General features: G+C 38.5%; 1 protein-coding gene across 1 annotated transcript; it reads left to right on the top strand.

Annotated features, from left to right (window-relative positions):
* Positions 1 to 5,861: 5,861 nt before the first annotated feature.
* On the top strand, positions 5,862 to 12,317 carry LOC131587515 (arylacetamide deacetylase-like 4). Its single transcript, XM_058855451.1, has 4 exons — positions 5,862 to 6,032; positions 9,879 to 10,095; positions 10,816 to 10,879; positions 11,546 to 12,317. Exons 1-4 carry the CDS (start codon positions 5,862 to 5,864, stop codon positions 12,315 to 12,317), a joined length of 1,224 nt encoding a protein of 407 aa, XP_058711434.1.
* Positions 12,318 to 13,824: the final 1,507 nt, after the last annotated feature.

Genomic DNA, 13,824 nt, shown 5'->3' with positions numbered 1-13,824 from the left:
AGGGGAGACAGAAATTACCCAGAGAGCCCAAATGTCTGGCTTAAAGCAGGAATGACTCAGTGTCTGGACTGGGAACAAATATAACAACTTTCTGGTATGGAAATAAGGAGCAGCGCTGAAAATGAAAGGATTTGAACTCCATCAAAGTATATTTGGTTTTTTGATTCTTGAGTTCAGTCTCTTTATGCTTAAGCACCTCAGACACATATAAAATAGAAAACTCATCAATATTCCACAGTTAACTTGTTTAGAGTTAAAAGAAAATTATTAATGTAAAACATTTGCAGGTACTTTGAAGCCAGGGGGAATGGAATAATCTGTGAGCATTTATTTAATGTATCTATTTCCAGCTTGAATAATAATCTAAATATGTGTTTGAAGTGATTTTTTTAATTCATTATGATTTTGACCCATGTACAAAGTTGCTACCAAATTTGGATTGGGAGTTAAAAGACAGTTCTAGATATATAACATTTTCCTAACCTACTCTTCAAATTTCATTGAAGTATGAATTATTTTACTTCTTTACTGCTTTAGATTTACCTTGAAGCAATGGAAACTAGTAGATGCTACATTGTAGAAACCTACAAAAACAAGAAGCAAAAGCAGATTTATAGTAAAACTGAAGTTAGTGCATCTTGCATATAGTAAATAAAAACTAGATGTAAATTATTTTAAAATTCACGTAATTCAACCAAAAAGTCAAACAGATTTAAATATTACACATACTGTATGTGAGAGCATTAGAACTTTATGAACTTTACTTTTTAGAGGTATTGTCCCTTTTAATTGCAGTTCTACTCTGAAAAGGAAAAAAATAAGAAATATTCCAGAATTTCATCTGATTCTTGTAAAGCAACCATTGCACTCTTTCCTGGCAAGAGGTCTTTTTCCAAATTGTCACTTTTTCAAAACCAACATGAACTTTTATTCACAAAGTCCATCTCTGATAGTGAGACCCCCTAAACTACACTTTCATAGAGGGCTGATTATCAAAGTGGTTTTAATCCTGCAGGTACAAACAGACACTCATACCTTTGTGGGAGTAACAAGGATCTGTCACATCACAGTGCTTCTCTCTAATTATCAGTCTGAAGTTGTCCCAAAGTGAATCCATCCATGTTTCCACTCAGAAGTCCTAAACCACTGCCCTGAAACATTCCATAAGCATGCCTGTTAATTCTGTGAAATTGCATCATCTTCAGAATTAATTTTGCATTTTTGGCAGTTGTTTCCTGCACAGACACTTGCAACAGAATATAAACTGAAAAAACAACCAACACAACTTTTTTAAAGGCATTTTCATGGCACTTTTAACTGTGTTTTATTCCAGTTTACAAAGCAAGAAGGTAGTCAGGCTGTCTGGAACACAGGGGGATTCTTTGGGTGGTCCTGTGCAGGGTCAGGAGTTTGAGGAGCCTTATGGATGTGTTCCAACTTGGGATATTCTATAATTCTATAGAATGTATTCAGTGGTAACTCAGACCAGTTTTGGCTTCCATTTGTTTGTTTACATTGCTGGGTTTGTACATGTGCAGCTTTTGGACTGTACTTAGTGTAGATTTACTTGTATTCTCAACAAGTCATAGAAACTGATTTTTTCTGACTTGCAGTGGCTTGAAGGAAAAAACCAGCAGTGAAAAGCACATTTGCCTCCAAAACAAGTTGATACACTCCCTATACACATCACTTACATGACAGAGCTCCATTTTTGCAGAACAGTGTTACCTGGATCTATGAAGAGGCTCAGGCAGTGTCTGAATGCTCACAGTTCATGTTACACCTGTATTTATAGGCACAACTGTGTTCATAGAGCCTTTGTCGCCAAGTTCCTACCAGCCTTGGAAGGCTGTTTGTACAATGAGGTTGCTAAACTGCAAGAACTTTTGAAAGGAAAATGAGCTGGACATTAAAACTGTGCTTGAGGCATGTCTGAAAGCCATTTGGGCTAACAATTCTGTGTTTTCAACTTTAAAAACCCCACTCAGATTTCTACAGTGCAAACCTAGGAACACAGAGCAGCAGTTCCACAATGGAAAGGCTGTGTAACTACAGTGTCAAGTAATACCATTTTTCACATCAGTGCAGGGTTCTTGATCATAGACAATCTATCATGATTACAGAATAAAAGTTAAACCTCCTTTAAAAAAAGGAAAACCTTTTGCCAAGTTGATCTGGTTTTTGTTAGATGAAGTACTGCTGTCAAGTTTGGATAAATCAAGAGCTAAATTTTTGTGCTTCTTGATTTCATTTTTCCCTTGTGTTCACACTTTCCATTTGAAATGTGTCCCAGTGGTTCTGTGATTTCACACTGTCCTTCTGTATGCTCTAAGAGTCTGATAGTGCTGCCTTCTAAGTGGAGTTCTGCCATGGACTAAGCTCAAAGGAACCAGGCTTCTGGTTAACTTCCAGCCTGACAGCAAAGACTGTGTCAGGCCTTTTACAAAAAGCTGCATTTCGATGTCTTAAGGGCTTTCCCAGGGTCTTACAACAAAGCAGTGTCATGAGTAAAGATACAAAGATAAAAAATGTCTTGATAAAGATATAAAAATATACAGATATTTTAGATATATCTGAAGATATAAAAATGTTTTACTGAGTAATTCTAAATTCTAGGCAACATCCTTTTCTAGATTCAAGAAGTGTAAAAGTAATTGTCTTTATAAGCAGAAGTTTTCACAGTGCTTATAAGGGATCTCTGGAATTCAAAGGGATTCAACATCACCTATATGGTACTTGTTCCACTTGCTGAGTTATTTTCATGTATGTTAGAATTTGTCATTTGTAGTAACTGCCCTTGGTTTTCCTCACATATCTGTGATTAGAAGCCAGAGCTCTCAATATCTTAGGCTACTTCAAGGGAGAACAATGCAAAAACACCACATGTGAAGAGGAATGGAGTGACCATGTTTGTTAACCTGACTGACTCACCTTCTCTTTGGTGCCTTTACTCACTTTCAGGCCAGTCAGTATTTACCCATTCCCTCTGACTAACTCCTCAGTCCTGCCAAAACTGTTAAGACATAAAAGAAACTGGGGAAACAGGAGAATTATATCTTTAAGGCTCTTAAAATTAGAGAAAAGTCCTGAAATCCTACTAAACTAATGTGACATCAGTTTTGACAAAAGCTGAACAGCAAGTGAATGCCTGTAACAAGTTTGCACTGGAAACTTGTAAACTAGTTTAGGAAGGAGATCTCAGGATAAAATATTCTCTGAATTCCTTCTAACAATGTCTTTTTAAAAGAATTCCTTACATGCAGCTGTAACTTCTTTTCAGAGCGAGAGGTTCACTAATATGTACTGAGGTGAAATAATTCAAGGCCTCTGACTGTCCAAAGTTTCTTCAAACTTGGCACTTTCACAAAGGAAGTCAAAAAGAAGAGGAATGTTAGGAAGAGAATGATGGTGTCAAAGGCAAATGATTTTGACTGGGAGGCTAGGATAGGTCAGGTGTATGAATTGATGTGGGAAAATAAGTTCACACTAAAATCAATAAACCTCAACCTAGATATTACCTCTCAGAATTTTGCTTTAAAGCAAAATTAATTTTGAATTTAAAAAAAAATTCAAGTCAGTGTACCCCCATAGGTCTGGATGGAGTAGGGCTGGGAGGGGCTCAGTAAAGTGTCCTGCACCACAGCAATGGAAAGATCAAATATTCCCCAGCTTAGTCAGTTCATTTGCATCAGAATTGGAAAAATGACTGTGATGACAAGGTCCAGGCCTGCTGAGTTAAGCTGAGAATTCCATGTTATTACTTACATGGATTTCATGATCTTATCCATAGTGTCTTTTCTGTCTGTCTATCTATCTATCTATCTATCTATCTATCTATCTATCTATCTATCTATCTATTATCTATCTATCTATCTATCTATCTATCTATCTATCTATCTATCTATCATCTATCTATCTATCTATCTATCTATTATCTATCTATCTATCTATCTATCTATCTATCATCTATCTATCTATCTATCTATCTATCTATCTATCTATCTATCTATCTATCTATCATCTATCTATTATCTATTATCTATCTATCTATCTATCTATCTATCTATCTATCTATCTATCTATCTATCTATCTATTATCTATTTATCTATCTATCTATCTATCTATCTATCTATCTATTATCTATCTATCTATCTATCTATCTATCTATCTATCTATCTATCTATCATCTATCTATTATCTATCTATCTATCTATCTATCTATCTATCTATCTATCTATTATCTATCTATCTATCTATCTATTATCTATTTCTCTATCTATCTATCTATCATCTATCTATTATCTATCTATCTATCTATCTATCTATCTATCTATCTATCTATCTATCTATCTATCTATCTATTATCTATCTATCTATCTATCTATCTATCTATCTATCTATCTATCTATCTATCTTAATTTTAAACCACATAATTCAATCATCTGTACTTGCTGACCTCCAGTGAAGTTAAGGGTTAGACCTATTCTCTTAAGAATCCAGTCTGGTCACTCATCATCTGGTATTTTATCTCTTATGACTCATCTTGTTTACTCATTCCACACAGCTAAATTTTTTTTACCCCACTGACTAATTCACATTGAAATTTCTTGTTCTTTGCTGAAATGCCTATTTTTTATAAATGGGATTTTTCTAAGCAGATATATTTTGTCTGCTTGCAGATATATTTTGTCTGCTTTTTTAAAGTATGTAAGAAAACATAGAAAGGACTCACCTTTTTACAGTGAAGATCTCTCTGAGGGAATACACTGCAGGTAGATTAGCCAAATGCAGAATCCTGTGGCTCATAAAAAGGAGTACTTCTCTTCTATGGCCACAATTACAAGCTTTTATAAGGATTTCTAAAAGGACTGTTGGGGAGATTACTGGAGATAAAGAAATGTTTCAGTGTTCAGAGGATGAGCACAGGTTGCATTGCTTATGTCAAGCTGAGCTAAAAAACTTGTTTGCTTTTTAATGTTACCCAAACAAGTTTTGTCCAGTCACATGGTGGACAGAAATACACAGAGTTACACTTGGTGACTCATTCCTGCACTGTCACCACCTCCTCTGGTGCAAGCATTTGGATACCGTATGCTCTGATCACACCTGAATTACAGCCATGGATAACACATCATCTTGGAAAACACAGCAAAATATGGAGTTGTAAAGATATCAAAATCTTTTCTTTAGAAAGAATCAGCACAGAGGGGTAGAGCCAAAATTCTTCAAGTCAAGAAGTTTCCCTGTGTTAGCACTGATGAGCCCAGAGCTCCTTGCTGCACACTCAGGCTGGCAAATAACTGACAGGTCTATGTGGATCTCCAAAAGCAGAATTCCTTGAAACTGAGTTCAGAATGCCTGTTCTAACTGTTCTGACCAGCTGTCCGTCTCAGCAAGTGAGCAGGGGAAAAGATCAGCACTGAGCAAAAAGCCTTGGAACCATCCTTCAGACCTATTCCAAGAGCAGAACCACTGCAATTCCTGACCATGGAGGGAGACTGGAGTCCAGCACGGCCACTCTTACATAGGCTCTTAGACACTCACTGGTACACTTGCAAAACACCCCAGAGAGCTTTTCAGGCCTATAAAGCAGATAAAAAAGAAAGCCCATTTGCAGTTTTGGAATATACAAAAGGATGGTGTTTCCTGGAAGTGACTGTGCTACGTATGAGCTTGAATCATGCCAAGTGCAGCTGTCACAGCCGGATGTTTGCAGGCTTCCAGCACCTGGCAGCCCTGCCTGAAGGAGAAGGGCAGGGGGAATTTGGTATGCAAATGACTTCTCTGTGGAATCAGTCTGGAGGATATAAATACTGACAGAACCATATCAACAGTGTCCAATTATTCTCACCACAGAACAATGGAATCCTATTATATTCTGGTTTTAATAGCAGGAATTTTAGTTGTTTTTGTATTGCTGGTTTTAATTGCACCTGACAGTCATTTCTTCAAGGGAGAGATTCCTCCTGATGTTGACCAGCCAGCAAAGCTCCGCTTTTATCACCGTATGTACACTCTGATGGAAATTCTGGTGAGTTTATCATGCTCTGGGATACTGGGATTTTCAGAAGAGGAAAGGCTTGACTATGAAGATATGCATTTAAATACTGCAACTGCATGTAATGGGAAGCACACACTAACACAGATTTAAAGGCCAAAGGTTGATTTGGTTTCTATTACCATATATAAAGCAGCCAGGATGAGGTGAGTTCTTTTAATACTGAGATATCCATTCTTATGCTGCAATTGTATATTTCTATAATGAAATGACTGCTCCTGTGGCTGACAGAAGGCCTGTGGATATAATTCACACGAATAATAATGACCCAAATTTCTATGTCTAAATGCACTCTGATATATGTAAGGCAATTTCCTAAATTCTGAGTTATTTGCAGTAATTTTCTTACCCTTGTTTCTGTTCTTATTCTGCAGTGACTGAATTACAGAGTCCTAGTTAAATATCATAGGATCAGGTAGGTTGGAAGACACCTCCAGAAGTCATCTAAGTGAACCTCCTGCCAAAGCAGGTTTAGGCCTGTTCTCACTTATTATCTAAGTACCTGGAAGCCAGACTCACTGTGCTGTGGGCTTTGCCATCACAGAAAGAAACAGCTTTCTCCCAAAAAGCTTTCAAAGCAGGCAACAGGAGTATGTAGGAGCAGCCTAAGCCCTGTCATGTCTGGCATGTAACATGTCAAAAGAAAGCCTGCAGGAAAATCAGAGTGGTTTCTTTGATGTCTGTATGAAACTCACCTCAATTCTCTAATCCCCACTTATACAGAAAGAACACAGGAACTTGGGCCCACATCCTGAGAGGTGATTTGGGCCATTACAATCTATTCAAGATTTAGGTGGTTTGCTTGACCTTACAGCATTCATCAAATCCAGTGGTTGTCCCTGATTCTCCAGTGGTACTTTTCTGCCTTGTCTGCTGTGAAAGAAGATGCTGCTGTCCCTGCATATCTCACACTGCTCTTTGTGTTATGTTATATATAAACTTAATATAATGACATGACAGTAATATTATAATAGGACAATGTTATTAAATTCTCTAGTTTCCCTATTTGATGGGTGAAAAGTGATTTCAGGTGATACTTTTAACCCATTTTCACAGCTTTTAAGTGTCTGTTATGGAATAAGTGTGTATGCTGTCTTCATTGATAATACATTCCCTAAAGTTCAGCATCCTTTTTCTGAATAGTTTTAAAGATGCATTTCACCACTTGCTGTGCATTGAATCCACTCCCCTATTTTTCTTTCAAAAGCCTTTAGGCATCTGCTGGTATTTTGGGTGAATTTCTGGGTAATGTTTTTGCTCAGAGGAGCAGCCCTCACAGTAAGGACTTCACAGGTTTCTTAATAAGTGCATAATGCTTTGTGTATGGCACGTGTGAAATTAACTTTTCCTGTTCATCCTGATGAATGCTGCTCTTCCTGTGCCATCAAGCTGTTCCTGTACTGTATGCTCCTTTAAAAACCTCTTTTTCCACAATACAGGACAGTTCTCTCCTCTTTTCTTCCACCTTACCTGCAATGTCTTAGAAAAGCTGCAGCACCAGCTAAATGTGTGCCTTCAACCAGAAGGTACAACTGATGCTCCTGCTGCATCTGTGCACATCCCTTGTCATGAAGAGATCAATGACCATGCCAAATGCAAGAGATGAGAGGAAGCCTCCTGGCTTTTGTTTCAAACTACTCAGACAGATCTGTGTTCAGACTAACTGTGCATATTGCACTGTGATCTGAAGCTTTGATGATAATTACTGTGGTTGGAAAAGCACACTTCAGAGTGACTGACAGAAAAGCTGTCTGATGTAGTCCTAAAGTCCATGAAGCTCAAATTGAGTGGGTTTTGCTGCTTTTGGCATGTGATTTTGTAATTATTTTAAAGTAAAAATCTGGTCCCCATATGATCTTCCACATAAAAAGCCAGTTGGTGCCAGAATTTAGGTGTTCCAGCAAATAGTTTTTGAAAGACGGTGTTTCACGAGAAAAGCTGACATGGTCCTTTTCATACACATGCATATTTTAGGACCTGGTTTATGTAATATATTTCACCTACTAACACTGACCACATCTGTCTAGAAATAGTCAAACCTTTTAGGTTTTGAATGTGTTGCTGTAGGTTTCGAAGTATTTCCTAACTATTAATTAAGAAGTTTTTCAACAGAGTACATACCAAATTCCCTCTTCTCCCTCATGACAGTGTTTCCCCTAAATTTGGAGATGCCTCTGTGATGTCAGGAACTCCTGAGACAAGGCAAGGAAAGAGGATATTTAGCTAGGATACTCTGATACCGAGTTTATTATATATATTAATGTCATCTGAAAGCCCTAAAAAACCTCAAGGATGCTAGAAAATTCAATGAGATTAAATGGCAATTCTGCCAACTTCAAACATTCCAAAACCATAACTCTGACAGATGGACTGACTTAAGAGTCATGAGAGGTTTGAAAATTGCTGATTGGAGAAGATTAGATTCACCTTGTGGTTTCTGCCACCATTGCACTGGGTCTTAAAGGAGTTTTCCCCTTTGCCATGATACCTTAAAATGTGCTTTTTCAAATGCAAGGCAAGAACTGTGGCCATCCACTTGTCTCTTAAACTACCCTAAGCACTGCTGGCACTGGTGGCAGAGTGTTATGAAAAAACACCAGATCATCTCTGGATTCCCACATTTGTTTCTAACTGATTTTCTCCCATGGCTTATGGTGATTTCTTTTATTGCTCCTCACACAATTTGTTTATTGCAAACTGGTGTAGATTATTAGGAAGAAAGAATCTGTGATACACAGGTTGAAAAAAGCAATTCACATAAGCAAAACTGGTCTTCAGTTTGTAAGGAATTGATACAGAGACTTCTGTGGCTTAGAAAAGAACAACAGTACAATTTGCAAATGCCTTGTGATGATTATCATCATTCCAGAAGAATGAATTGCAGTAGTCCAGAAGGGCATTTAAGTCACCATGTAATAGGAAGGGAAATGTTGTTCTAGCAGGAAATGCATCCATTACATGTGTTCAAAGGAGGATTTCAGTGTGATCTTTAGACTATCTTAATTATCAGCAGTTGACTGGCCTTGGATAAGGCCATTTAACAAACCTTGCCTGTCTTCAGAATATTTGGTTTTTTGCTGATTAGATGTAAAAACTGCAGAGTCATTTCTGAATAGCTGTGAGATCTTGAAAAAGGCAGTGGTTTCACTAATGGAGGAGATAAGATTCAGAACCATTTTCATCAGTTCCTCACTTGGGCCAGCAGCCCCTATGATTATAGACACAATGATTTTTTTACAGCTTGTTCTCACTGACCCCTGGCAGGGAGATAACCCAACATCATTAAGTCACTCAGTCTTGGTTTTCCCCCCAGCATGATAATCCTGTCATGAGACAGATTTTCATCTCACCTAACCTTAAATATTTTAACTGAGGCATCTGAAGTACAGTTAATCATGGAGATGAACAGACACTTCCAGAGCATGCTTTAACACACCCAGAATTGGAACTGTCCCCAAGAAATGCCTCTTTCTATTCACTCATTAGGAAAGGAGCCTCAGGCCTCCCAGCTTCCACACCTGAGCAAATGCCTGTTGTTACTTGTGGTAAATCCAGATCACAGGAACTAGAAGGTATTTATATAAGACATTTTATGGAACAAGTATTACAACATTCTTCCCACAATCACGAGGATGTAAACTTTCATGTTTTTAACAGAAATCCCAAAGACACCTATTTGTGGGAAAACTAAAAACTACCAAGTAACCAACCCAATTATCCTAAAGAGAGTGTAGGAAAAAGTAGTTAGTGGCCTTTACAAAGCGGGAAGATTTGTATTTTCAATAGTAATTTCTCATTTTTCCTGTTCTATCTATCTAGGCAAAGACCTTAAACCAGTTGGGTATCGTGGAGGAGCTCACACTTATCAGGCTGATCACGGATGGAATCCCGGCGTGCCCAGATTCCCAGCTCTTCATTAAGGATCTCCATTTTGATGGGGTGCCTGTAAGGATTTACCTCCCAAGAGAAGCATCTGCAAGCAAACGGAGAGGAGTCATCTTCATCCACGGAGGATGCGGCATTTTCGCAAGCATCAGTAAGGAACTGAAAGAGAAAATGTGACTATTTAGCTTTGCTAACTGCCTGTTTTTAAAAACTCCTGACCCTAAGAAGTGACTGAACCTTATTTGGAGAGACTGGAGATAGAAGGCACTTAGTGCTTATTTTTAACATTTTAAACTCTCCAATCTGTACTTATTTAGTATTTAAATTATTTTTATAGGATATAGCATTCTTTACCATAGACCCATTAGGATCATAAAATGGTTTGGTTGGAAGTGACCTTAAATACAATCTTCTTCCACCTCCTCCCATGGGCAGGGACACGTTCCACTACTCCAGGTTGCTCCAAGACCTGTCAAACCTGGCCTTGGACACTTCCAGGGATGGAACAGCCACAGCTGCTCTGGATAACCTGTGTGAGGGCCTCAGCACCCTCATAATAAAAATGTGTTCTTTACATGCAAATGAACTCTATCCTACTCAGTGTAAAACCACTGCCCATTCTCTAAAAGTAATAATCATAATGATTCCTTATTTTCCACACAGATCAATGAACTCTCTAAATGTATTGATTACACAGCAAGTCCTGATGACTGAAAGTCTAGATTATTTTTATCCTATAGAAAATTTGGGTACTCACTAAATAGGCAAGGGGGTGACAGCCTATTGTGGTAATATGTCATAAAAATATACAGGACAGTATTGACTGAAGTTTTCTGAGATGTTAATTACATCAAAACCACTTTTTCTTCAGGAAGTTATGAAAGAATATGCCGGTACATAGCCAGAAAATCTGATTCAGTGGTTGTGTCTGTTGGGTAAGTGAGTTCCAACCTGTGCTAATCCCAGAATTAGAGAACTCTGCTGCTTTCCCCCTGCTTCCCACACACCTCTGAACCTACATTTCTTTGAATATAACAAAAGAAACTGAGCTCTAGTGCTGTGTTCCCCACACTGCTGTTATGTGGGAGCAATGACAATGGAAATACCTGAGCCAGGGTTAGAGTTACAGGTTTGTTCATTGTACATCACTATCACCACAGAAATCATGACCTTTGTTTGATAATAAGAAATTATAAGCCAAACATCAGATTTTAATATTTGAGGGGAATATTTCAAATCATCTGGGATGATTTTGAAGAGTAAATAATGAGTCTAAAATTTAGTATTTTTTAAAACCAGCATGGACCACTGCTTCCTATAAAGATGTTTTGATTATGGAAAATATGTGATGGTATAAAGACATCATCATTTCAACAAATTCTTCCTTGAAAAAGTTTATTATTAAGGGATTTTATTAAATTGGAAGGGATTGGTTTTTAGAAGGGAGGGAAATTGTTCTGGTTTACTTCAGCATGTAAAAACTTTAAACCAGAGATAATTAGTGATGTAATTAATATTAGTTTGGGGGAATTTTTGCATGGGATGTATTTCAGATGAGACACTCAGAATGTGTAACACCAGCTGCCTTTTCCACCTCTCAGGTACCATTTAGCACCTGAGCACAGGTATCCAGCCCAGACTCTGGAATGTCTCAGTGCTACCGTGCACTTCCTGAAGACTGCAGAGAGCTTCGGGGTGGATCCCTCTCGGATCATTGTTTGTGGGGACAGTGTAGGGGGCACATTCACTGCCAGCGTTTGCCAAGAACTAGGACAAAGGACAGATATCCCAAAGATCCGTGCCCAGGTGCTGATCTATCCATTTCTCCAAGCACTGAACTTCAATCTGCCATCTCACCAGAAAAACGCTGCCGTTGCCTTCCTGTCCCGGGAGCGCACAGTCCATTTCATTCTCAAGTACCTGAATAAGGATTGCTCCCTGAAGGAACCAATTCTGGCTGGTTCTCATGTTCCTGAGAGTATAAATTTGAAATACAAGAAATGGATAAATGCAGATCTTATTCCAGACGTGTTTAAAGTGGGCTATAAACCACCACTCCCCACTTTGTTTTTACCTCAAGTCCATGAAGAAGTGCAGGAACTGTTTGAGCCCTGGGTGGCCCCGCTGCTGGCGGAGGATGCTGTTGTCTGTGGCCTCCCTGACACCTGTATTGTCACCTGTGAGCACGATGTGCTCAGGGATGAAGGGCTGCTGTACAAGAAACGCTTAGAGGACAACAATGTACGTGTGACCTGGCACCATGTGGAAAAAGGCTTTCACTGTGCTCTGGGATTTTTTGGATATGGTATTTTCTCTTTCCCATCATCAAGGACAATAATTGACCATGCTGTAAACTTTATAAAATGCTATTAAATCATTTTCTTGCATACAGTGCACTGGTATATAGAAAGAGTGTGATTCAATTAAATGATTGGATTAACTATTTACTAACTATTTGCCCATTAGAGTAAAGGCAAGAACTTATGACGTGAGCATGGTCTGCTGAATTCTGATTTTTACTTGCTATTACTTAGGAACATGATGTTTATAAGCTTGCTTTGATGTTCTCTTCTTGCATTGTAAGAATTTTTGTTCTCTTCCTATGTCAAAGAATAAAAATTCACCATAACAAAAATCATTCTGAATGTGTAAGTAAAAAACACATGCAATGTGTGAGTAATTAGCCATGTGCACGTGCATGCCCACCTAGTGCCCCCAAAATCAGCATGGCAATATCTCTGGAGAGTGGAGATTGGGATGAAAGGTAATCACCATCAGAGTGTCTGTACAGACAAACAATAGCTTTTCATTTATGTTTAAAATCTCAAGGAAGGAATTGGGTGTACTTACAAACCTGATTTTAAAGGGAAATGGGGGATAGGTAGGTTGGTACAGCTCACACGCTGCACAAGATGGGTACCAGGAGGTGCCTGAGACTGCAACAGAGATGAAGTGAGGGAGAACTGCTCAAAAGTAACTGAATATCCTCTAAATTATGTTCTATAAAGTTCCTTTCTGAGCAGCATTTGATTATATTCAGCTTACCTGGCTTTTGGGGAGAAAGGATGTAAACAACACAGAACCTGCCAAATAATTTCTGTGGATATCCACAGCCACAGAAAAATCTGAGCTCAACTGTTACATTGCTGTAATTGTTACATTGTTTATTAGAAGAGATCCACCCTTGCTAAACACAGATAACAAAGATAATTGCTGTTGCATAGCAAAATAGCTGGGCATGCAACGCCTAGGAATTGTAAAATGTGTAACTGTTGTGCAAGCACCTTGCCTTTGTAACATCCATGCACACATGACTGTGGAAGGAGGTTAGTACATGTCTGCTGTGTGCCAGGCAGACTGAGCAGGAAGAAGACAGAAGGCTGAATGTTCTGGGTTGTCACCATGTTAATGAACGCTGGTGACAGGTGAGCTGGTTCACATCCCTGCAGCAACAAGTCACTACTTGAGGGTTCCCATTCTCCAGTCCCTCTCAGAAAAATGAAATTACATCTCTTCATGCTCTGTTGACACAACAGAGAGTTTATTTGTTTAAATTTTTCCTGTTGCAGGCATAGCAATTTGCTCTTCAAGTTAAGAAATGCTTCCAGGGGTAAATGATGTGATAGTTCTGAGTGTTCCACTCTTTGAGGACTTCAGGATCTGCCTTGGTTATGAAGACAAAGGTTGGGTTAGCAGCTCACACATTGGTACCTGAAGCTGGGCCAGCAGAGCCTGTATCTGCTATAAAAACCTTGCAAGAAGTGATATTGGAGAATTTAGAGAATTTGGAGAAGGTTGGCAAGCACCAGAACTAAGGAGGTCTGTACAATTCCACCTTGCATTTTGTAAGTCATGAGATGGTCACACATGATCTCATGGT

The sequence above is a fragment of the Poecile atricapillus genome, chromosome 22 (genome assembly GCF_030490865.1).
Source record: "Poecile atricapillus isolate bPoeAtr1 chromosome 22, bPoeAtr1.hap1, whole genome shotgun sequence".
Classification (NCBI taxonomy): domain Eukaryota; kingdom Metazoa; phylum Chordata; class Aves; order Passeriformes; family Paridae; genus Poecile; species Poecile atricapillus.
Note: the sequence above shows the minus strand (reverse complement) of the source record. Positions and strands in the feature narration are given on the sequence as shown.